Consider the following 26,497-nt stretch of genomic DNA (forward strand, 5'->3'; position numbering starts at 1 on the left):
ATCATGACGCAAGTTAATGCAGGTATAAATGGGTGTAACTTGCTTTAGCTACAAACTCCTACATCTTTCCAGACAGCCCCCTCAATCAATATTAATATCAAGTTTTTAAAAACAAGCACCCCAGTTTGAAGCTACATCTTAAGTTGTATTTTTGATTCAGATAATATTGAAATGGTAGGGATTATACTGTAAAAACTGTGTAATATTCCCAGCACACATAAGAGCAATGGACTTGGAAGAAAATTCTGCTTGACTTCACACTTGAATGCAGATATCTTGTGGTTTAGAAGCTGTCTCATTCATGGAGTGGATGATGTTTCCTTCCATTGCTCAGGCATGTAGTAGTCAGAAGACCACCCACCAATGCTTAACTGGTGGTGTGATACCACAGAGCAAATTCCCAGACAGAGATAAACTGACTCTACATCTCAAGAATGTTTTAATTGTCAATCACTGAATTGTATTGCCAGTGATTTGACAAGAAGTTTGCATAGACTTAGAAAAAGATAGAGATTCTCCATTTATTTGAAAAAGTTGTATTATAACTGAGCAAGTGACATCTTATAAAAGTTTGAAAATCTAGAATGATGATTAAATGGGCTTTCACAACTATACCCCAAATATGGTTAAGGACTCTAAATAAAGGCTATGTCTTACATGAAATGGATGAGTTCAATGTTAACCCCTGGAGTTTACAAATATTCTATGCATTATATTTTATTCTCTGGAAAAATCCCTGCCTAAGATAAAGTTAAACAGCAATGCATAATTAAAGCAGGTTATAGAGTCATTAGAGCTGATCAAACATCTGTGAAACAGCTAAATGCAGACATTGTCCATGCAAAGCTTGAGTAAATCCTAATTGATCCTCAACACTTAATAATAATTAATTCAATCTTAGCAGTCTGACAAATGATAGAATCCTACAATGTAGAATAAAGCAGGCGATGCAGAAAATCTGACAGATCATTGGTACATGCGGCAAACAGTACAGTTAGGTCCATAAATATTTGGACAGAGACAACTTTTTTCTAATTTTGGTTCTGTACATTACCACAATTAATTTTAAATGAAACAACTCAGATGCAGTTGAAGTGCAGACTTTCAGCTTTAATTCAGTGGGGTGAACAAAACGATTGCATAAAAATGTGAGGCAACTAAAGCATTTTTTAACACAATCCCTTCATTTCAGGGGCTCAAAAGTAATTGGACAAATTAAATAACTGGAAATAAAATGTTCATTTATAATACTTGGTTGAAAACAGTTTGCTGACAATGACAGCCTGAACTCATGAACTCATGGACATCACCGGATGCTGGGTTTCCTCCATTTTAATGCTCTGCCAGGCATTTACTGCAGAGGCTTTCAGTTGCTGTTTGTCTGTGGGCCTTTCTGTCTGAAGTTTAGTCTTCAACAAGTGAAATGCATGCTCAATTGGGTTAAGATCAGGTGACTAACTTGGCCATTCAAGAATTTTCCACTTCTTTGCTTTAATACACTCCTGGGCTGCTTTGGCTGTATGTTTTGGGTCATTGTCCATCTGTATCATGAAACGCAATCAATTTGACTGCATTTAGCTGGATTTGAGCAGACAGTATGTCTCTGAACACCTCAGAATTCATTTGGCTGCTTCTGTCCTGTGTCACATCATCAATAAACACTAGTGTCCCAGTGCCACTGGCAGCCATGCATGCCCAAGCCATCACACTACCTCCACCGTGTTTTGCAGATGATGCGGTATGCTTTGGATAATGAGCTGTTCCACGCCTTCTCCATACTTTTTTCTTGCCATCATTCTGCTAGAGGTTGATCTTGGTTTCATCTGTCCAAAGAATGTTTTTCCAGAACTGTGCTGGCTTTTTTAGATGTTCTTTAGCAAAGTCCAATCTAGCCTTTCTATTCTTGAGGCTTATGAGTGGCTTGCACCTTGCAGTGCACCCTCTGTATTTACTTTCATGCAGTCTTCTCTTTATGGTAGACTTGGATATCGATACGCCTACCCCCTAGAGAGTGTTGTTCACTTGGTTGGCTGTTGTGAAGGGGTTTCTCTTCACCATGGAAATGATTCTGCGATCATCCACCACTGTTGTCTTCCGTGGATGTCCAGGTCTTTTTGCGTTGCTGAGTTCACCAGTGCTTGCTTTCTTTCTCAGGATGTACCAAACTGTAGATTTTGCCACTCGTAATATTGTAGCAATTTCTCGGATGGGTTTTTTCTGTTTTCACAGCTTAAGGATGGCTTCTTTCACCTGCATGGAGAGCTCCTTTGATCGCATATTGTCTGTTCACAGCAAAGTCTTCCACATGTAAGCACCACACCTCAAATCAACTCCAGGCCTTTTATCTGCTTAATTGATAATGACATTAACGATGGACTTGCCCACACCTGCCCATGAAATAGCCTTTGAGTCAATTGTCCAATTACTTTTGAGCCCCTGAAATCAAGGGATTGTGTTAAAAAAATGCTTTAGTTGCCTCACATTTTTATGCAATCGTTTTGTTCACCCCACTGAATTAAAGCGGAAAGTCTGCACGTCAACTGCATCTGAGTTGTTTCATTTAAAATTAATTGTGGTAATGTACAGAACCAAAATTAGAGAAAAGTTGTCTCTGTCCAAATATTTATGGACCTAACTGTATATTTAACAGTCAACATAAACTCAAGAAATTCCAAAATAGATTCCAAGCATACTGTATACAGTGCTGTAAAAAGGTTTTTGCCCCTTACCTATCCAATATATACAATATTAGAGCATTTAACATCCAGAAGCAGAACAGGCACCCTCATCAAAACTGAAGTGTACTTAATGTAGCTTGGTTTAAGAGCATTTTGAGTATTTTCCACTCAACAATGACTGCCAACTCTTTTCCCCAAACAGCAGTCTTGTTTAATTTTACATTTGCACCTATATTTTCCGTTCCAAAATGCTACCACTGCCCTATTTTGCACATGCCACTTCATTTAGTTAACATTGCTTACACTTTAAAAACATTATCTTAATAATCAATTTATTTTTTGGACATTTGTTTATTTATATAATTCTTTATTTTGCAAAGTAACAAGAAATTGTGAGTAGGGAGATTAGGCCTGAGGTAGAGCAATCAGAAACATAGCTTTTCAAATCATCCTGTATGTAAACTGCAAAAATAAATAGCAAAAACATATCATACTGTGAAACCAAAATACAGTTACATTTTGTATAATAGGATATGTGTATTAATGTGCAGATGTTGCCCTTACAAAGTTTGTTTAACTTCATAATAATTCTGTTCATCCTCAACATGATAATTTCCATCTTTTTCCATCTTTTACATAATACAATCCTTTAATGCAAAATAAAATAGGTGATGCAGAACATATAGCATACTGTACACAGTGCTGTAAAAAAAACGTATTTGCCCCTTACTGATGTCCTGTTGAAAAGTAACCATATACTGACCCTTACCATGAGAGTGAAGCAGTCACCACAAGATTTGTAGAAAAACACTGTGCTGCAATCAAAGGAAATTCCAGAAATGATAAGGTAGAATAGTGTTGAAACTTACCAATCAAAAACTGGTACAAAGCCAATTTAAGGCCCCGTGAATCCACTACAGCACAGCAAGAGCCATTATTTTCAGACTGAGAACATTAACAACAATTGTCAATCTTCCCAGGAAGGCCAACCAGCCAAAATTACTACAGGGACAACTCATTCAAAAAGTCAGACAACCACAGAACAAAATCCAAAGAACTGAATGCCTCACTAGACTCAGTGAAAAAAATGGTATCTTATGATCAAGTTTTTAATGAGTTACAGATTCATCAAGGGTGTTCATTCCTCTAGCTCAAAATCTCTGGACAAATCTGCCCCTAGGCTGCAGTAGGTTATGAAAGCACGTTACAATACATCCTGTGTCTCACAGGTTTACAATATGGTGAGTCCAGGCACACATTTACCTAGCCTCTTTCAGGTGACAAGCTTCTGGGTGCAGTTTACCACTCTATTCCATCTATGCTCAGCAATGCTACAAATCAGTTAGTGATTCTTGATGAGAACATGCAAAAGTTACTCCAATAACACCATGACAGTCCTTTCAGTGCACACCTTCACTGTGTAAAGATCCTCCTAAAAATCCTTAGGTTAATTTGTGGCCTCTCTTGGAACCTTATAGGCTTAACTACAATCCACCAATATCAAAAAGCCTTGGGAGATATCGGATGTGGACCAAATAGCACTATTGTCGGACTGTAAGAACAAAAAGATAATCTTGATGGTGTTTGTATATAATTTTTGCATTGAATGATATTAAAGAGTTGTAAACAAATAGTATCAGATTTGGGTTCTTAGTTTAACATGATGAAAGAGCTGCAAGCAAATGTGGTGAGTAAAGAAGAAGTTCACTATACCATTTCGTCAACAAACCAACATGATGAGAAAGATGAATAGACTTCTGAAGACTATAATGGTCTTCCCTGTGGCAAACCACCAAGACTATTAAGATAAATGACCCTGAGACTGCCAGTTTGTCTAGAGCAGTGTTATATGAAGCAACTGGCAAAATACCTTCTCCGACTGCACAGAGCAGGCAGAAAAAGGGTCCACTTGAAAGGTTAATTCTCTTAGCTCCTCCTACTCCAGACACCAAACTTATCAAAATGTCCATATACTGAAACAGTTGAATAAATGCACAAAGAAGAAGTTGGTGGAATTGGTGTCCAAACAACCCAGATATTAAAATCTGGTTTGGATAAGAGCCCACCACCAGTCTAATGCTTCCACCTAATTTCTCCTTTACACTAAATTTAACTATCTAGTCACAGTGAGAAAATTAGGCCATCAAGAATCTGTATGTCAGAACAGTTGCCACTGTTTCGTTTACAGACAAAGAGCATTTAATTTATAACTCTGTGCAGTGCCTTACATCATAAATGATGAAAATCAAATACTGTCACAGCTCTACTTCAGAGTGCCCATGGTATAGGCTTAGATTATTATAGTGTGATGGTTTCAAAACAGGTTTGAGTCTTCTTGGGTGAGTCTTTGGATTTGGGAAGTTTATCCCATTCTTCTAACAGATATACTCAAATTGTGGTAGTGTAAATTGTACAGAAAGTGAAGGGGTCTGAATACTTTCTGAATCCATACTGTATATATCATTTAATGTAACACTGACGTTGAATTAGATAAACAGAATCAGTATATGAAAAATGCAGGGCCTCAAACTATTAACAAACACGTTTACATATGCAGTAAAAATAACAATAGTAACCTGGATGCATTTTAAAGTAAACAGCATTATTTCAGATGAATTCAAGAAGTTCTGAATTTACTTATTTAGCTGTTCAGTTACCCAACCTACATTTACCCAGGGGCAGATTAATGAATAGGCTAAACTAGGCTGCAGCCCAGGGGGCCAGATTGACTGCAAGGTTCCAGTTGGGGGAATAAAAAAGTAATTGGATTAATTTCTTAGTATCATTGCTATATGGGTGTACTTTGCATTATGTGTGCAAGGATGCAGTGGTCATTGGCGATAACAAGACAAACCCTGCAGCACGCTCCTTCAAGGTGCACAGCTGTAGAGCCACAAGCTGTAAAGGGCAAGAAAGACAGTGAGAGAAATGTGAGGCGAGTGGCCCACACCACCTCCTTAGTGCACCAGTCTGTCAAATCACATGATCGTACTTAACTCTTGGCAACCCCGCACCAATGCGAACAAGAAAAATGCGCAAGAAGAAAGCTATTAAATAAACAGATTTGTGATTTATGCCCATGGGACTGTGCTGTGCTGGGACTGCAGCAAGGTCAGAGTGTAGAAGTGGTCAGCGAAATGACATTCATCCTTGCACATCTCCTTTGAAAGGCTGACAAAAATACAATGCAAAAAATTCTTAGCATACTGTATATATACAGCAAATTATTAATCAACAGCAGTGGGGAAGACTACATTGAAAAATTAGGGGTGTTTAGACAATGTCAGTCAGAACATTTCTCTGATTTTATTTTCTAAAGTGTTTTATGCTTTTGTTTACAAAGATGGCAACTTTCAAATACTTGGAGTGGAGTTAACATTAGCTGGCAAGCCATGAACAGATTTTCAATTAGGACTAAAACCTCACTTTATTCATGATTGATTCTCACATATTATTTTTTTGAAAGGCCAAGTGCAGAATTTGCAACAGTGCAGAGTAGAGGAGAGAAGCGGGGACAAAACAGCTGCAGGATTAAACTTTTTCTGGTATCAATCCAGAAATTACAAGTTGGTTGTGCTTTTACTGAATGAAGTAAGATTGTGTTATATGCATACATTTTTTTTTTTTTTTTGCTGTATAGCATTTTGTTCCTTTGAACATTCTTGTTATGTAGTATATATATATATATATATATATATATAAAGGAGAGTTGGGATCCTATACAATTAAGAAAGTAAACTTTCAGAGTTAAAACGAAAACGACAAAACAAAGATGAACATTTAAAAACATGGCAAGAATACAGATGTTTCCTAAATGTCGCTAAATGTAACTATGACATTACTACAATTTTATTAATGCAAAACAAGAGAAGGAAAAAAGCCCAGATAATTAAACAATGAGATTAATAAAATGTAATAATGATTAAATGATTGTGAATATGCTTGAAACAAAAATCTGCAGCATTGACACCTTACAGGACTGAATCCATGAGCACCACATGACTTTACTTATAAATAAATAGGGAAAAATATGTGCACATTCATTGAAGGGTGCAAGAATAGTTTGTGTCAGGCCAATTGTGGTGTGCTAGTCTGGACAAAATTCCAGGACCAATTTTAGATGTCAGCCCTTCCCTGATTATCTGTCACTAATGCCATTGAAGAACACTCTTTATCAAAGCAAGCTATGCCATAACATAGAGTAATGTCTATAGTTCAAAAGGAAAGACTACATAGTCTTACACCGATGCCTCTTGAAAGTGATACCCTTCAACAACGTGATATCACATTAAACAACTTTGCTGCAAATAACACCACAATAAACAGCTTATAAAAGGTAGTGACATATATTTTGCTATTGTGCTATTCTGTATTGTACACTCACCTAAGGTTTTGTGGATTGAATGGCAAGACAGTAGAATGCCACTCTGTAGACTGGTAAAAGTAAGCCTGTTACTTATGTTGTGTTGTTTGCACTGATTCACACTGCTTATTCCTTCAGTAACTGTTGCATGATGTTATATGACTAGTCTAAAAGATAGATTGGTGTTTTATACTGCACATTTCTATAGGCCATAATATATTGTTACATTGGTATATTAAAAGCAATGTTGTGTGGATCAAGTGAAACACAGTGATTGGCATTTCACACTTTCTACAGGTCACTACCTGAAGGAACAGAGAGGTATTTTTATAAAGAGGATGACGGGGAGGGATGGGCTAGAGACTGGGCTCAGCCTAGGGGCCCACAGGTTAGTTAATCTGCTCCTCTATCTAGCATAGGATATATTTTGCTATGATAATAGCTCACAAGTAACGAAAAGGAACAAATCTTATGCTGTATAACATAAACAAGCTTAGAACACTCAGCATAGCATTTAGGCTTAAAGGTGTTACCTGAACCTCTTTGAGAGGGTGAAAATTTCCTTGTACACTCTTTAGATGTACTGGGAAACACCTTTTCTGAATGAAGGTTTTCACCTTCATCTTCTGTGACACCATCATCACACTCCTACAAATAAAGGAAATGTACAATAAGAATAAAGGCTAGAAGATACCAAATGTTGTAACATTGTTTAAAAAGAAGGCAGTAAGGAGGTTGAGGTAACCCTGATAACTACAAGCAGGCAACATAACAGAACCAATTATAAAATAAAAGCTGGTTCACTAATGCATAGATGGATGGATAGATATAGAACCAGCTATCCAGTATCCGTGTGTTAACAGACAATAAACATGGATTTAAACACTGAGTGTTATAATTCTCTGAGGTTTAAACAAAAATAAAGAAACATTTTACACTGCTGTTAACACTATTATAAACACCTTGATTTTCTTAAGGCATTTGATAAAATACTGCAAAGATATCTATAGTTTGACTTGTTACAAGAAACATTTTAAAGTTATTTCATGACAAAAATTTGAATACTCAAAGGTCAGTGCTGGAACCACTAATATTATGTATAATGTAAATAAATTAAATTGTAGATCACACCAAATTAGTTGGTTTACCAGATACCTGCGACTCGGCAAAATTCCAATAGGAGAAGCTGAAGAAAACTCAAATGTAAATATTAATATAAATGAAGTTTTGCACAAACCAAGTAAAAATATTTGTGTAAAAAAAAAAGTGCACCTTATGAAAAAACAGACATTTTTAACTTAATTTTTCTAAAGCTTGCAGAACATGCACAGCCCAAATGGAAAACAACAATGTGCTATTTGAAAATGACGTCCATAAAAATGCAAAGAAAATGTCTCTAAGGATTAGGAAATAGTAGATTTCAATACATTAGTGACATTAATAAAGAAATCATCCAACAAAACTAATCTGAAGAGGTTTCTCAACACTATCCAGATTTAAAGGAATGATCTCTGTAACATTACATCACTAATACTGCTGTCAGTGCTTGAAGCCCTCTCTGAAACAGCTTTTGTTGCAGTAATTCACAAGTACTTGTTTGCAAAGTTGTTTACCTGTGAAAAGTTAGTTTTATCAACAATTCGATGTGTGTAACACATTTTGCATTTATTCATACTGATGAATACAGTGCTTGTTTATAGTAGTCAAAGCAGATTAAAAGAAAAAGAATAAACAGAATCATGGTAAAAGAAAAATAAATAACTGGCGTCTCACTTATAAAACTTTGCGTGGATTTGAGCATAAAAATATGCTTACACCAAAAAACAGGAAAATGCGAATAAAAATAATCTGATTGATAAAACATGGTTTATGCATATTTGTAAGCAATTTACCCTTCCTAAATTACAATCATCTTGTAAATGTGCATGTGTGAATACACCTTGAACCCCATCTAGTTGCCACCCTGAAACAACCATACATGGACTGTGATTAACTATGTCTGTATATACTGTGGCACCCGGCTGGGGTTCATGCCCGGCCGGGATGCCCAGGAGGACCGGAGGAGGGGTTGTGCCTCCTCCAGAACACGAGGGGGCAACCACCCTGGTTCTATTGGGGGCCATGGGTACAGAGCTTGGAAGCTCAACCCTGTAGGGGCCCGTGGTCACCGCCAGGGGGCGCCCCAATGCCTTGGAAGCCCTGGACCTCAGCACTTCCGCCACACCCGGAAGTGCTGGGGGGAAGAGGATTGGGGACACCCAGAGGACTTCCGGGTACACAGCCAGAGCTTCCGCCACACAGGGCTGTGTCAACGTAGGCTCCTCGGGAAGCACCTGGAGTCCATCCGGGGGTGTATAAAAGGGGCCGCCTCCCTCCATTCAATGGCAAGAGTCGGGTGGAAGTGGACGAAGCTCAGTGAAGAGGAGTGGAGGCGGACCAGAGACTGAAAAGGCATTGTGTTGTGTGGCCAGGACTTAAGGGGTGATTGGTGCTGCGGCACTGGGTTTGTGCACTTCAAAACTTGTAAATAATGTATAATAAACGTGTGTGTGGTGAAACCATCATGTCTACCTGTCTGTGTCCGGGCTGTTCCCCACAATACATATATATGTATATAAATAAAAAACATTGACCTGTAAGGAGAGAAAATGACAACAAGTGAAAAAAAGGCAAAAAGCAAAAACTCTGAAGAGCGTAAAATAGAAGTTCTTGTCTCTAAAGAGCAGGCGTGCAAAGAACCTTTAAAAGTGGTCTAAACGCAGATGTCACTAACAAACACAACCATGTTGAATGGCAACATGTTTCTGCTGAACTGAATGCAGAAAACTACAGTATACCTCTATGCTTTTGAGTGAAATAGCCACTCTAGAGGCTGACAGTTGTCAGTAGACGAGTAGGGACTTAAGTCATCTGGCTCCATATCAAATGAGGTCAGGGGGCAGAATATTACACTGTGCCACATAATGTAGCACAACGCACGCAATCAATGCTACAGACCTTCATTGGCAGCTTGTGCAGTCTCCCACCTGACACTTCCAGACACTGCCACCTGCATCTGAGCACACAGGAGCATTTCCGGCATTATCTGGGGAAAGGTATAAGGCACCAGCATCTGAACAGGCAGCCACTATCACATGGCACATGTAACGACTCATTGCTGTTACAATGAATAGCACTGTGGGTTCAGCCGGTTACCTTACCAACAAGCCAGCCATCATGTCATACACCTTCAGCAAGTCATCTGCCAATGCTACCTTGCCTCAAAATAAATTAATCATGGGTTGACCCAGGCTACTGAGTGATTACGTTTGTCAGTCTCATATTACAGGACTTAATGAAATGTAACTATATACAAGTAACAAAAGCAGAGTTATTCTCAGTAGGTGCCCTTAAAGCAGCAGGAGTGCAAATCTGCCTTTTTATGTATGCTGTACACCCACAGCATAAGGAAACTGAATGTGGTACCTCATCAGTCATTTATGGTTTCCAACAGAGTGGACATGATGAAGCTGAAAATTGGCTAAGATATTAAAAGCTTATGCTAAAAAGCTTGATCCCTTTTGTATATGACCATTTGCATACTCTTCAAGCAGCGCCGAACAAGTTATATTGTTTTAAATAATTAGGCTATGAAAAGGCTGTTGGGCATGATATTTATAACAGTCTGTACACAGAGAGTGAATCATGCCTGTGTTTTTACTTCATGCAATTATTGACAAGAGATTGCATTGGCTTCTAATCCTGAGAAGTGACTGAGGAAAACCCATGTATGATCTTCAGCATTACCCAACTTAAAAGGCAACTAAATAGTCCATACATCATATTCATCATTTTTGTGGTTTAATATGTTTGTCACATAAATGCACATTACAATAATGGCTCGGTGATATGAATTATTGTTCGTAATGGTTGTCCTGTAGTTGTTTTGGCTGCATTTTTTTACTTGATTAAGAGTGTTATCATTTCCCATTTTCTCAGAAATGTTACAGATGGGTCAGAGTTGATGTAAATACAACCCCAATTCTAAAAAAGTTGGGCAAGGTGTAAAATGTAAATAAAAACACAATACATTGATTTACAAATCTCATAAACCAATATTTTATTCACAATAGAACATTGAAAACATATCAAATGTTGAAAGTGAGACATTTTACTATTTCATGAAAAATATTAGCTAATTTTGAATTTGATAACAGCAAAATGTCTCAAAAAACTTGGATTGGGGGCAACAAAAGGCTAGAAAAGTAAGTGGTGCTAAAAAGAAACAGCTGGAGGAACATTTTGCGACCAAATAGGTTAATTGGCAACAGGTCAGTAACATGATTGGGTATAAAAAGAGCCTCTTACAGAGGCAGAGTCGCTCAGAAGTAAAGATGGGCAGAGGTTCACCAAACTGCAAATAACTGCATCTACAAACTGTGGAACAATTTCAGAATAATGTTCCTCAACATTAAGTTGTGGAGACTTTGAATATCTCATCATCTACAGTACATAATGTCATCAAAAGATTCTGAGAATCTGGAGAAATCTATGTGTGCATGGGCTCAGAAACACTTCCAGAAATCATCATCTGTGAACACAGCTTGCCCTGTCATCCACAAATGTAGGTTAAAGCTCTATCATGCAAAGAAGAATCCATAGGTGAACATGATCCAGAAACGCAACTATCTTCTCTGGGCCAAAGCTCATTTAAAATGGACTGAGGAAAAGTGGAAAACTGTTCTGTGGTCAGATGAATCCATCCATCCATCCATTTTCCAACCTGCTGAATCCTAACTACAGGGTCACGGGGGTCTGCTGGAGCCAATCTCAGCCAACATAGGGCGCAAGGCAGGAACCAATGCCGGGCAGGGCACCAACCTACCACAGGACACACACACTCACACCCACACACCAAGCACACACTAGGGACAATTTAGAATCGCCAATCCACCTAACCTGCATGTCATTGGACTGTGGGAGGAAACGGTCAGATGAATCGAAATTTGAAACTCTTTTTGGAAAACACACACACCATGTCCTCTGGACTAAAAAGGAGAGGGACCACCCAGCTTGTTATCAGCGCAAAGTTCAAAAGCCTGCATCTCTGATGGTATGGGGGTGCATTAGTGCCCATGGAATTGGCAGCTTACACATCTAGAAAGGCAACCACCAATGCTGAAAGGTATATACAGGTTTTAGAGCAATACAGGTGCTGGTCATAAAATTAGAATATCATGACAAAGTTGATTTATTTCAGTAATTCCATTCAAAAAGTGAAACTTGTATATTAGATTCATTCATTACACACAGACTGATGTATTTCAAATGTTTATTTCTTTTAATGTTGATGATTATAACTGACAACTAATGAAAGTCCCAAATTCAGTATCTCGGAAAATTAGAATATCAATTAAGACCAATGCAAAAAAAGGATTTTTAGAAATGTTGGCCAACTGAAAGGTATGAACATGAAAAGTATGAGCATGTACAGCACTCAATATTTAGTTGGGGCTCCTTTGGCCTGAATTACTGCAGCAATGCGGCGTGGCATGGAGTCGATCAATCTGTTCCACTGCTCAGGTGTTATGAGAGCCCATGTTGCTCTGATAGTTGCCTTCAGCTCTTCTGAATTGTTGGGTCTGGCGTATTGCATCTTCCTCTTCAAAATACCCCATAGATTTTCTATGGGGTTAAGGTCAGGCGAGTTTGCTGGCCAATCAAGAACAGGGATACCATGGTCCTTAAACCAGGTACTGGTAGCTTTGGCACTGTGTGCAGGTGCCAGGTCCTGTTGGAAAAGGAAATCTGCATCTCATAACATAACTTTGGACCACTCAGCAGCAGTCCAGTCCTTTTTGTCTTTAGCCCAGGCGAGACGCTTCTGATGCTGTCTCTTGTTCAAGAGTGGCTTGACACAAGGAATGCGACAGCTGAAACCCACGTCTTGTATACATCTGTGCGTGGTGGTTCTTGAAGCACTGACTCCAGCTTCAGTCCACTCTTTGTGAATCTCCCCCACATTTTTGAATAGGTTTTGTTTCACAATCCTCTCCAGGGTGCGGTTATCCCTATTGCTTGTACACTTTTTTCTACCACATCTTGTCTTTCCCTTCGCCTCTCTATTAATGTGCTTGGACACAGAGCTCTGTGAACAGCCAGCCTCTTTAGCAATGACCTTTTGTGTCTTGCCCTCCTTGTGCAAGGTGTCAATGGTCGTCTTTTGGACAACTGTCAAGTCAGCAGTCTTCCCCATGATTGTGTAGCCTACAGAACTAGACTGACAGACCATTTAAAGGCTTTTGCAGGTGTTTTGAGTTAATTAGCTGATTAGAGTGTGGCACCAGGTGTCTTCAATATTGAACCTTTTCACAATATTCTAATTTTCCGAGATACTGAATTTGGGACTTTCATTAGTTGTCAGTTATAATCATCAACATTAAAAGAAATAAACATTTGAAATACATCAGTCTGTGTGTAATGAATGAATCTAATATACAAGTTTCACTTTTTGAATGGAATTACTGAAATAAATCAACTTTGTCATGATATTCTAATTTTATGACCAGCACCTGTATATGCTCCCATCCAGATGACATCTTTTTCAGGCAAGGCCTTGCATATTTCAGCAAGATAATGCTAAACCGCATACTGCATTTACTACATTAACATGGCTTCGTTGTAGAAGAGTCCGGGTGCTGAATGGCCTGCCTGCAGTCCAGACCTTTCACCAACTGAAAACGTATGGTGCATCATGAAATGAGAAATAAGATGCAAGACAGTTGAGCAGCTAGAATCCTATATCAGAAAAGAATGGGACAACATTCCTCTCTCAAAGATCCAGCTACTGGTCTCCTTAGTTCCCAGATGTATACGGACTTCTTTTTAACAGAAGAGGGGATGCTACCAAGTGGTAAACATGGCCTTGACCCAACTGTTTTAAGACATGTTACTGCCATCATATTCAAAATGACCTTATTCTTTTCTTAAATTGCAACATTTTCTCAGTTTAAACATTTGCAATGTTTTTATGTTCTATTGTGAATAAAATCTGAGATTTGCAAATAATTGTACTCTAGTTTTATTTACATTTTACATGGCATTCCAACTTTTTTGGGGTTGTATACATACATTCTCCCATTATGGTTTCTTTTATACATCCCAACTTTTGTGTAGAAAGTTATGCATGCAAATTTTGGGCCTCATTTTGTGTGTAAACAAGTATTAATAAATCTGACTCCAGGACAGTATATGTACATACCACCTAACCTTTCTGTTAAGACAAAAGGATAACATGAAAGTTATGGAACACTCTAAAGTCAATATCCTTTACACCTTTTAAAGAAGAGGATACTCAAGAAATGTTTTTTCCCCCCACAAGATTTCTTTCATATTTACTTCTCTGTAAGTTAAGCTCTCCTTTTCATTTAAAAGTAGTGGTGAGGTCACATGCCAGTGGAAAATAATTCAAGGATTACAGAAGTACAAATTAAAAATGAAACTATTCATGTTTAGATTAAAAGATAACATGACAGAATTTTTTAAAACCATAGGGCAAATACTATTTATAATGTTATTTTAAAAGGTAAATTTGGTTAGTGATAAACGTCATACAAATATTATAAAATATTTCTTCTTTGAGAACTATGGACACATGTAAAAAGTTTCTACAGTGGTGTGAAAAACTATTTGCCCCCTTCCTGATTTCTTATTCTTTTGCATGTTTGTCACACAAAATGTTTCTGATCATCAAACACATTTAACCATTAGTCAAATATAACACAAGTAAACACAAAATGCAGTTTTTAAATGATGGTTTTTATTATTTAGGGAGAAAAAAAATCCAAACCTACATGGCCCTGTGTGAAAAAGTAATTGCCCCCTTGTTAAAAAATAACCTAACTGTGGTGTATCACACCTGAGTTCAATTTCCGTAGCCACCCCCAGGCCTGATTACTGCCACACCTGTTTCAATCAAGAAATCACTTAAATAGGAGCTGCCTGACACAGAGAAGTAGACCAAAAGCACCTCAAAAGCTAGACATCATGCCCAGATCCAAAGAAATTCAGGAACAAATGAGAACAAAAGTAATTGAGATCTATCAGTATGGTAAAGGTTATAAAGCCATTTCTAAAGCTTTGGGACTCCAGCGAACCACAGTGAGAGCCATTATCCACAAATGGCAAAAACATGGAACAGTGGTGAACCTTCCCAGGAGTGGCTGGCCGACCAAAATTACCCCAAGAGCGCAGAGACGACTCATCCGAGAGGTCACAAAAGACCCCAGGACAACGTCTAAAGAACTGCAGGCCTCACTTGCCTCAATTAAGGTCAGTGTTCACGACTCCACCATAAGAAAGAGACTGGGCAAAAACGGCCTGCATGGCAGATTTCCAAGACGCAAACCACTGTTAAGCAAAAAGAACATTAGGGCTCGTCTCAATTTTGCTAAGAAACATCTCAATGATTGCCAAGACTTTTGGGAAAATACCTTGTGGACTGATGAGACAAAAGTTGAACTTTTTGGAAGGCAAATGTCCCCTTACATCTGGCGTAAAAGGAACACAGCATTTCAGAAAAAGAACATCATACCAACAGTAAAATATGGTGGTGGTAGTGTGATGGTCTGGGGTTGTTTTGCTGCTTCAGGACCTGGAAGGCTTGCTGTGATAGATGGAACCATGAATTCTACTGTCTACCAAAAAATCCTGAAGGAGAATGTCCAGCCATCTGTTCGTCAACTCAAGCTGAAGCGATCTTGGGTGCTGCAACAGGACAATGACCCAAAACACACCAGCAAATCCACCTCTGAATGGCTGAAGAAAAACAAAATGAAGACTTTGGAGTGGCCTAGTCAAAGTCCTGACCTGAATCCAATTGAGATGCTATGGCATGACCTTAAAAAGGCGGTTCATGCTAGAAAACCCTCAAATAAAGCTGAATTACAACAATTTTGCAAAGATGAGTGGGCCAAAATTCCTCCAGAGCGCTGTAAAAGACTCATTGCAAGTTATCGCAAACACTTGATTGCAATTATTGCTGCTAAGGGTGGCCCAACCAGTTATTAGGTTCAGGGGGCAATTACTTTTTCACACAGGGCCATGTAGGTTTGGATTTTTTTTTCTCCCTAAATAATAAAAACCACCATTTACAAACTGCATTTTGTGTTTACTTGTGTTATATTTGACTAATGGTTAAATGTGTTTGATGATCAGAAACATTTTGTGTGACAAACATGCAAAAGAATAAGAAATCAGGAAGGGGGCAGATAGTTTTTCACACCACTGTATGTAGTATAGCTGAAAGCAGCAGCTTGGAAACCTTCACATGTCAATTCAACCATATTTTTGTCCCTGGTGATAAGAAGAATTAGTCCCTTGACTAATGTATATTCTCATTATGCACTTGTTTCATGGGCTCCATTTGATTTTTCATCAACTTCTGATCAGTTTTATAAGGCAGTTATCGGAAGGAAGTAAGAAAGTCAGGAATTGAACAAGGCAAAATGAAAGGAGCTTGAAGACTGATATCTCCACTTAAGTGCTACTGCTTACTGAAGTGTTTTGAATGTGCATTGAAACATACAGACAGCATTGCTCTCAAAGTGTTCCTTTGGATTGTGGGAGGAAACTGGTGCGTTAAAAGTGAAAGCATCTTTGATCATTCAAATCCAAATTAACAAACATTCTGACAAAAAATATAAAGCAGAACTTGATGCCATCATGACGCGGTCAGTATATTTAGATGTTGTCCAATCTTTCTGACTAAACTTACCTTCTCCAAAAATTCACCTTTAAAATCTGCTCTTACATGACTGATTCCAGCATTTGTGTGCAGCTATGAAGGACACTGTTACATCCTGGTTTACTTTAGTACACCTCTGAGCTTTGTTCAACAAAGCAGACATTATTTACTTGTATTTTTAATAGATTGAGTCAGTTGTAAGGCTATCAAGTATTTGCTCAAAGCATATATTTTTGAGAATGTCCGAAAATAAATTGTAATCTCTTGTGTGACAAATTGAATGAATATTTTCAAGCACTATGAAATACTACATAGCTGTGGAGCCAATGAAACGAGTTTGAAAGCACAGACTTTGTCATACACGGGCAACTTGCATTTGAAACATAGGCATAAAATGTATTTTTTCCATTTTTAATGCCTCATAAATAAGAAAATGTAATTTCTTTCTGAAAAACATCCAGTTGCTAAAGTAGAACTATAACACGACTAATACCTATCAAAATGTGAAAGTTCTGATGTGGTTCAGTGTGGAGATAAAGAAAGCCAAAGCTGCTCTAAAGCACTTAAAGAACATTAATTATGCAATTTTCAGCAAGCCATTAATTTGCCATTATGCAACTGTGCACCAAATATATTAGTATTTCCAATACTAAAGTGCAATCACTGCAAGTTGTATGCATCTAGAATTAACATTAAAGTTACGGATCATTGTCATTTTTAGTACCTTTTTTTTTTCAGTCAAATTAGGGCCACACCTCCTCTTTAATGACTAAATATCTCTGAAACTAAAGAAGATACAAGTCTACAATTTTGCACACTAGTTATTGGGTAGATTGTTTCCATAATAAAGCAAATCGGTGACAGTCAGTTGGGACCATTTTTTAACATCTGATGAGTTGACACGGATTGACCCGATAGCAATTTTGATAGTAACCAGCTCACCTTATCTTTCTCCTTTCTCTCCTCTCTTAGCTTTTCAAATTCTTCAAAAGAAATCTTCCCTTCCAGATAATCAACAAGTTCTCGGCTAAATCCAGACATTTGTAAGATCGAGCGAAGCTAATATGAATCCACGAAAATTACTCTCACTGAATATTGCTTAAACAGATGGATGACGGAAAGTACGATTGAATAAAGCTAGTAAATTCAAACTAAAACTAGAATAAGGACATCCTTACAACAAGCGGGATGGCATATGTAGTGGATTCCTTCAGAAAAATTACTCCGTCCAGAAACAAGACCCTCAGTTTTACTGTTCCGAATTTCAACAACGTTGCTTTGAACGCTTTGCTCCGCGGCTCTTCTCGCGCAGACGTTACTCCGTCAACAGGTAGCGCTGCTTCCTCTCAGATCCATCGGTTGGATTCCCCGTCGACCCCCTGTTAGTTCGCATAAAGCATTGGTTCTCAATCTTTTTAGCCTCGGCACCTATGCTATATTTATAATAACTGACAAACTAACGGGAGACGCTGCTGTTTGGTTCACCTTTAATGAGTGTAACTGAAGAAATGAATTAAAGTTATGAAGAAAAAGGAGTTTTATATCATAACACCGGCTCTAAAAATGAGATCCCTCCCCATTTTAAAAAGGTGGTCATGACAAGTAAGACATTTTTGTGTTGATAGAACTTAAAACTATTTCATTAACACGGTTTTAATTTCTCATGTGCCAGAGATGAAATTTGAGTTCCACCGCGAAGACTTTTCCGTGGAAATAATGTCTTCTTTCAGAAAAAACTACCCCAGTAAATAAGGGACCACGTATAGCGTGAAAGTGGATTAGTACATTTATTTTAACGATTTTCTTTTAAATATCTTTGTAGAGAGTTCTTTGTCGTCAAGTAATTCATTATTATTATACGAGTGCGCCTGCGCCAAATCAGAAGTAAAACTGAATTCCGCGCGATTAATAGCAAGATATGATTACTGAGTTTTTATATTGAACGAGCAGCTAATAACGCAGATAATGCGGAGGGATTAAACGTGAAATTGCAAGCTGAGCCTGTGAGAGGACGTGGGTAGAGATAAAAATAATAAATCGTGAGCACGATTCGTGCGCCTACGCACTGCATAGCCTTTCTGGGATTGCTGGTGTATACAGACAGGCTAATGGGTAAATACACCTTATGAATGAGTTATGAAAGCATTGTACTGACTGTTGCCTTACGGGTCTTCACTCTGAGCAAGCAACATCTGCAAAGGATTCTTGGGGCTAATGGGTTTTTACCGATGACGCTGTACCCGCATCGAATAATTTTTCGATCAGTTTCAAGGTGCCCGACGATTGTTTGGATATGTGCAGAAAGTGTATAGAACCACCTCTGAACCTTCTTTTTTCTATACTTCCACCACTAAAGGGTCAGCCTGTCCCTGTGCATTAGATCTTCATCTTGTGTCTAATGGCTTTCCCTCTAAAGTTGGCCCCTGTGGTTTTCTGATAACCTGCAGCATTCATTTTTAACTCAGTTTGCACTCTATTTACCATGCAGCACATAAGTGTACAGTAGTTATGGTTATTCTAAATTATCTACATCCTGAAAATTTGTTTGGATTACAGGTAAATTTACCAAAGCATCATTTCCCATCTTAACTATTACAGAGAGAGAGTTCAAAAGTGATTTTATGCTGATCTTTGCGCTGTGTTGCTTTTGACACCTCTTTAGCCCTTGTGTTCAGTGACAACACAAAACAGAGTTCATATAAGCCTGTACTGAACTGCCTTTCTCACAAGTCAAATGACATTTCTTATGTGAAGATCATACCTGTCATCATTTCCCATCCCCTCAAAATAACCATCACATAACTCCTTTTTGGCAAACACTGTGGGACTGGCTCTTTATTATTTAACAGTTAAATAACAATCAACAATGTTAACTACTATATCTATATATATAAAAATGGAATGGGTGGGTCGTCGGGTGGGCCTTTTTTTCATTCCGTCGTTTTTTCGACGTTTTGAAAATGTAGAATGATTATTTGATTTTTTTGTTTTTATTTGATCGTGTCTATGTAGCCGCCGTCGTAATAAAGTATCGCTAAAATCGTCATTTATCGTAATTTATTTTTGACGTATAACGTCGCCGTCGTCGAGGTCAGTGATACCAGTGCAAAAAATCTGCTTACGGTTGAAAGACACGCCCTACTCACTGGACAGTTAAAAACACCAATCAAACTAACGATGACATCAAGTATTACCCAATCAAAAGTAGGAAAGGAGGCATCTTCATAAAATGCGTGTGGGATGATTTGCATGAGACGCTGCTTTAAAAAAAAAATGATAAAAAAAATACGAGATAAATCCCGTCCAGTATTGATTCAAAACGGGACGCGCAATTTCATTCTCAAACGCGGCACGATTCCGTATTTTAAAGGACGGGTGGCAACCCTACAGTGCCAGGTAACCACCCATACAATCAGATTGTGATTCAGACTAGGAATGCAATGAATGTAATTACCCCGATCTACATACAAGGCGAAAGTCTTGCAACATTCAAAGATGATGGTTTGGGATAAGTACACCATACAACATAAAAGAGCTTATGAAGCCTTGAACCGAAAAAAGCAACATCTCAGAGATCGTAAAAAAAAAAATAGGAGCTAATGTTTTACTCGCTGTAGATTTTAGTCAAACATTACCAGTTATTTCACGAGGTAGACCAGCACATCAACTCAACGCGTGTTTAAAATCCATGCTTCTCCCACGCTCGGTTATATGTCGCGTGTTCTCGGGTAGGTGCACCAAAAAATTTATACATTTAAGCATGTAATGGGCAAACAAAAAATGAGGTACAGTATACCCAAAGGCACAGCAGTAGTACTTAATGTAACTTTACTTCTTAAATGTTAATGTTTTACTGTTTAATAATTTATACCACAGGTGTCGGACTCCGGTCCTCGAGGGCCACAGTGGCTGCATGTTTTCATTCTAACCATCTTCATTAGTGAGCTGTTTTTACTGCTAATTAACTCCTTTTGCTTTAGTTTTAATTAACTTGACTCAGGCCCCTTAATTGTCTCTCTTTCCTTAATTAGTAGCCAAACAATAATGAGACATCAAACAAGCCACCATATGACCAGCTCACCTGTGCCCATCACACAATATCTGAAAATAAAGAAAGGTGAAGGTCTCAGTAAGGTTGATCTCTCAGGTCACCAAAACATTTTGACGGTTTTCTTAGAAAAAACAGAAAAATCGACGAATTTGGAAATATCTGCTGTGGCAGAATGGGAGCAGCAACAAGCCATTGAATTAAATAACGGGCTTAATTAACAGCAAGAATCAGCTTCTCATTAAGAAACTATTGGGAATGAAATTGGTTGGAGTTTGAAATCCCAGTTTAGCTGGTCATGTGTTGGCTTGTTTCACGTCTCATTTCTGTTTGGCTGCCATTTAATTAAGAAATAAATCAATTCAGAGGACTGAATTCTTAAAAACCGGGTAATTGAAATGAAGGGAAAAGGAGTTAATTAGCAGTGAAAACTGCTCACTGATTAGGAAAAGGGTTAGAATGAAAACCTGTAGCCACTGCGGCCCTCCAGGCCTGGAGTTCGACACCCCTGATTTATACGCTTCTTATATGTTGTTCAAATTCTTTTATCAAAATACCACTGACAGCGCAATGCACGATAACATCCAGTGAATACACCATACGCATCCGCCCACGGCTGCCCTGCTGTGTGCAGATACGACTTGATTGTACAATAAAATAAAATAAAGATAAAAAGACTAAAACAATCATCACCCATAAAGCGGATAGTAGACGTGACGTACTATATGTGTACCACATTTCAAGTGTATAGGTGCAACGGTTTGCGAGCTACAGGTCATTTAAAATCCTGGACAGACACACAAATTGCCACGGTAGCAAATTACAGAAGAAGATTTTACTGTTTAATAATTTATATTTATATGAAATGTGCTTCTTATATATTACTTCATATTCTCATATGATAATGATGTTAATGTTTATATTGATTTCTGTGTTATTAAAACTGCATGTATGTGTGTATATGTATACGAGCTGTATATACCCGGCGTTGCCCGGGGCAGAAGTAACCTAATCGGTCAAACACTTACATATATACCAAAGTAAACCTAATCGGTCAAACAGTTACATATATAAAAAAAGCGAACCTAATCGGATAAACAGCTTCATATATACAGAAGCGAACCTAATCGGACAAACACCTAATCTATATACATAAGCAAACCTAATTGGTCAAACAGTTACATAAATACAAAAGCAAACCTAATCGATGAAACAGCTTCATATATACAGAAGCGAACCTAATCGGACAAACAGCTAATCTATATACATAAGCAAACCTAATTGGTCAAACACTTACATAAATACAAAAGCAAACCTAATCGATGAAACAGCTTCATATATACAGAATCGAACCTAATTGGTCAAACAGTTATGCATGTGCAGAATGATTTTACAAAGATTATGCGTGTTAACAATCATTAAAAAGAAAAGATTGAGGAACTCTTCTTCTATATGTGATAAAGCTGGATGAAGCTGACTTGACGAAGACTGACGAAGACGTAGGTGGCATAGATTGGTTTTTCTAAAACAGAAGAAAAAAATGAGTATCTATTATTATTTTAAATTAGAATGAAAATGAGAACCTTGATTAGAGATAGATTATCCGTATTAAAATATGTGCATGAATAAACTTTTGCTAACTCTCTACCAAAAGTTTATTCATACAAATTGGCATGGGATGGCTTTGTGAAAAAGTAAAAATTACATAAAAATAAATTGAGAATGCGTACTTCGATTTGACTGAGATTATCTATAATGATCAAAAAAAAGTTTACTATGTTTTTTTTTCCATATGGGAAGGATGTAAAACCTTACATAGGCACCCTTCAGCCCGTACTGAAGGGTACTGTCAGATTCTTACTGACTAAAAAACACCCTTTTTATTCCACAGCTACCCCAAAAACCACTATTAGGCATTACTTTGGGGTGGCAGTAGTTTAGTTATGAAACAGCTGGGTCCTGAAAAAAATCTGTGTTATTAGTGGCTTCATCACATATAGAAGAAGAGTTCCTCAATCTTTTCTTTTTAATGATTGTTAACACGCATAATGTTTGTAAAATCATTCTGCACATGCATAACTGTTTGACCAATTAGGTTCGCTTCTGTATATATGAAGCTGTTTGATCGATTAGGTTTGCTTTTGTATTTATGTAACTGTTTGACCAATTACGTTTGCTTATGTATATAGATTAGCTGTTTGTCCGATTAGGTTCGCTTCTGTATATATGAAACTGTTTGTCCGATTAGGTTCGGTTTTTTTATATATGTAACTGTTTGACCGATTACGTTTACTTTGGTATATATGTAAGTGTTTGACCGATTAGGTTACTTCTGCCCCGGGCAACGCCGGGTATATACAGCTCGTACTGTATATAAAACAGATCCATTCCCTTCCTCAGCTGATCCAGCCTGCTGTTTGCTGCTTCCCAACAGATTTACTTTCTTACCATGGGTAAGTGCTGTGCAATTTGCAAACCTGACTCACCCATTACCTTGGGTTCAACCCAACAGCACTTTTGGAACCGGCCATGCAACCAGTACCCTTGCTGTTTTTTTCACAGGTTTTACTTTTGCTATATTTTAGTATACAACAAAAGTACAATAGGCCTATGCAAAGCACAGGTTCACACATTAAGTAAATTGTAGGAATATTTCAGTCAAAATGTGCACACGAATTGTAAATCATTCCCATGATTTTTTTTTACTACCCATGTCCTCTCCAGGGCTCAGCTTGCAAATCCACAGATGGCCATATATTTCCCACTTGAGAAACACTGGCATTAGGGACTACATCATTTTTCTTTCCAATACAACCATTGAGTGAATTGTTGAGTCCTAAACAAATCTTAAACAAGGAATTTGCCTGGCTATGTGACTGACTTGAAATTCTGACTGCTACTCCGATTCTCTATATCAGTGATGTCCACAGACACTTTGGTGGTCAGTGGCTCAAAATGTAGAAGGGGCACAGAATAGAGTTATATTTTAATCCTGGACAAAAAATTACCTCCTATTTTTATTTTTATGTTTTTAATTTAATTAGATGAGTGTAACTTTAGGTCAATTGTAATGTTTCCATATTTGACAAAAATGTGTGTCCATGATTACTGATGATGCCTGATTAACAAGATGAAAAAGCAAACAAAAGGATTTCCATTTAGTTACATGCACTGTAACAGCAAGAGTTCACATCATGGTACATCAAATCAAAGATTTTTATCCTCAGTAAAATGCTAGATTTTATGTCAGCCATTGAGGAAGCAACTAAAACTGATAATCTGGAACCATACATTTTTGTGCATTAGACTTTCAGCACAAAGTTATTACAGTATGATATAAAACCCTTAAGTACAATATGAAATTATTTTATATATGCTGTTTGTCATTAGGATCATTCAGTAACAAAAGCAAAACAAATATAACATATTTTTTATTTCTAGATGTTGTCAGTTTTGGGTTTTATAGTAAAAACTGTTATTTTGGTTCGGCGTCCTGCATGCTAGTACTGGAAGAAATGAGTTAATATAAAGAAAAGAGGACCTAATATAAAAATAATGACATCACGTTTACTCATTTAAATAGAACTCTTAATATACAAAGCAAATAAACTGTCCAGAAATGCACCCCCTAAAAATCGCCCTGTCCCTAATTCATCATGTAAATGTGCTAAAACAACCTTGTAAATTAATTTCAGTGTCTCTCCGCAGTCTTTCAAACATCAACACATTGTTTACTCATTGCATTGTATGAAATGTGCTTGTTGCAGCTTTCTGTTATTACAGTTAGTTAGTCAGTGTCCAACCCAATATTTCCTAACACAGGGTCACAGGGTTCTGCTGGAGCCAGTCCCAGCCAGCACAGGGTGCAAGGCAGGAATAAATCCTTGGGCAGGGCACCAGTCCACCACAGGGCATGCACACACACACACACACAAGCACACACTAGGGATATTTTAGGATCGCCAATACACCTAACCTGCATGTCTTTGCACTGTGGGAGGAAACCCACACAGACACGGGGAAAACATGCAATCTCCACGCAGGGAGGACCCGGGAAACAAACCCTGGTCTCCTTACTGTGAGACAGCAGCACTACCACTGCACCACCATGCCCCCCTTCTGTTATTACATTTCCTGGCAATTCAATAAGACTGTTCCACCTATTTTTTAAAGATGTTTTTCCTTCTCAGTAAGAGTTCTTTTCTTAAAATTATTTTTTTAAAAAGGAAAAAAAACACCAGCCTGCCTATTATTGTATTCTGTCTCTTCAGTAAAGCCTATGTCAGCAACAACACTAACAATATGCAGTCCCCCCTTTGTGCACGTCCCTCCTCTGTATTGGAGCAAGAGGTTTTAAAACTAAATTAATTAATTGATACATTTAAGAAAAAAACATTATTAAAAGTGTTTTAAGGAAATGAGTAAGAGCAGCAATGTAAGTTATAAAAATCAATTTATTACAAGTAGATACAACAACAACAATTTATTTCTTGTATAGCCTAAAATTACACACCTCAATGGGCTTTAACAGACTTGACTCCCTAAGAAAACAAGAAAAAACTCTTAAAAACAACCTTGTAGGAAAGAAACATGGAAGAGATCTAGTAAAGGCAATTCAGGGAGAGACCCCTTCCAGGTAGGTTGGACGTGCAATGGGTGTAAAAAATGAGGTCCATACAACACACAAAACAAAACACAAGTAATCCTCTTCACAGAGCTAGTTGGCCAATCTATCATTGCCACGTCAGGAAAACAATAGTACAAAATGCTTTGTTCTTGCAGCGCTCCTCACTAAATGTAGGCACAGAGTGCTGCAACAATGCTCAAAGATGATTGTAATAATAAGAATAGATTTTAGTTATAGCACACTAAACTAACAGTCATCCATAGGTGCTTTACAAATCAAGGCACATAAAACAATAAATAGAACTGAAACAATAATCTATTTAAAACTCTCTGATAGAGGTCTACAAATGACAAGATCCCTAGTAAAGGATGAAAAATCCAAAATAACATATTATTCGTAATCACTGACCCTGAATCACTGACATATGTTTGAAATCTGTTATTTTTAACCTCCTGGGAGTGGTTCTTAGAGGGCTAGGACAACTGGTGAAGAATTCAATATTATCAAAAATATTATCTTATTTGGGATTAGCAAACTCAAAATAGCACAGAATGACACTCCACATGCCTCTATTTTTTGATGTTTTGTGAAAAAGAGTAACTTTGTCCCCTCATACCCAATTAGGAGGTGAAACCCTGAGGTTAGTTAATGTGACGTGAATTTTTGCTGAAGACACCTATTGGTTCATTCTTTATCATTAGAGTGTAATGATAAATGTACAAAAAATGAGGGTTTCTTGGGTCTACAGGGCCAAAAATAGAGAGGAACCCCAAAAAACGTGATGTCTTGCATAACTATATATCAAGCATTGTCAAACGGTGTGTCATTTGTCGAGATTTTCTTATACCAGTGAATCAGGAGGTGCCGGTGAAAAAAATACTGTAACACGAGTAATTCTTAAAAACACAGTAGCCGTTTATCCCTGCACTGAAAATGCCTCAGCCAATGATGGATTACAGAAAGCCTGCCTTGCACTATTACAAGTACAAATGCCATAGCAGTTCTTCAGAGAGATCCATTGTGGAACCATTTTTGGTCTCCCACTGCATCATAAAGA

General features: G+C 37.8%; 1 protein-coding gene across 2 annotated transcripts in view; it reads right to left on the bottom strand.

Annotated features, from left to right (window-relative positions):
- gtf3c3 (general transcription factor IIIC, polypeptide 3) overlaps positions 1-17,988 on the bottom strand; it is a 67,871-nt gene extending 49,883 nt beyond the window's left edge. For both annotated transcript variants that reach the window (XM_028807638.2, XM_028807637.2), the window contains exons 1-2: positions 17,708-17,988; positions 7,575-7,689 (exon numbers count right to left, since the gene is read on the bottom strand). In XM_028807638.2, the coding sequence (XP_028663471.1) occupies positions 7,575-7,689; positions 17,708-17,806 (214 nt within the window). In that variant the 5' untranslated portion in view covers positions 17,807-17,988. The remainder of the gene's footprint in view (positions 1-7,574; positions 7,690-17,707) is intronic.
- Positions 17,989-26,497: the final 8,509 nt, after the last annotated feature.

The sequence above is a fragment of the Erpetoichthys calabaricus genome, chromosome 8 (assembly GCF_900747795.2).
Source record: "Erpetoichthys calabaricus chromosome 8, fErpCal1.3, whole genome shotgun sequence".
Taxonomy (NCBI): domain Eukaryota; kingdom Metazoa; phylum Chordata; class Cladistia; order Polypteriformes; family Polypteridae; genus Erpetoichthys; species Erpetoichthys calabaricus.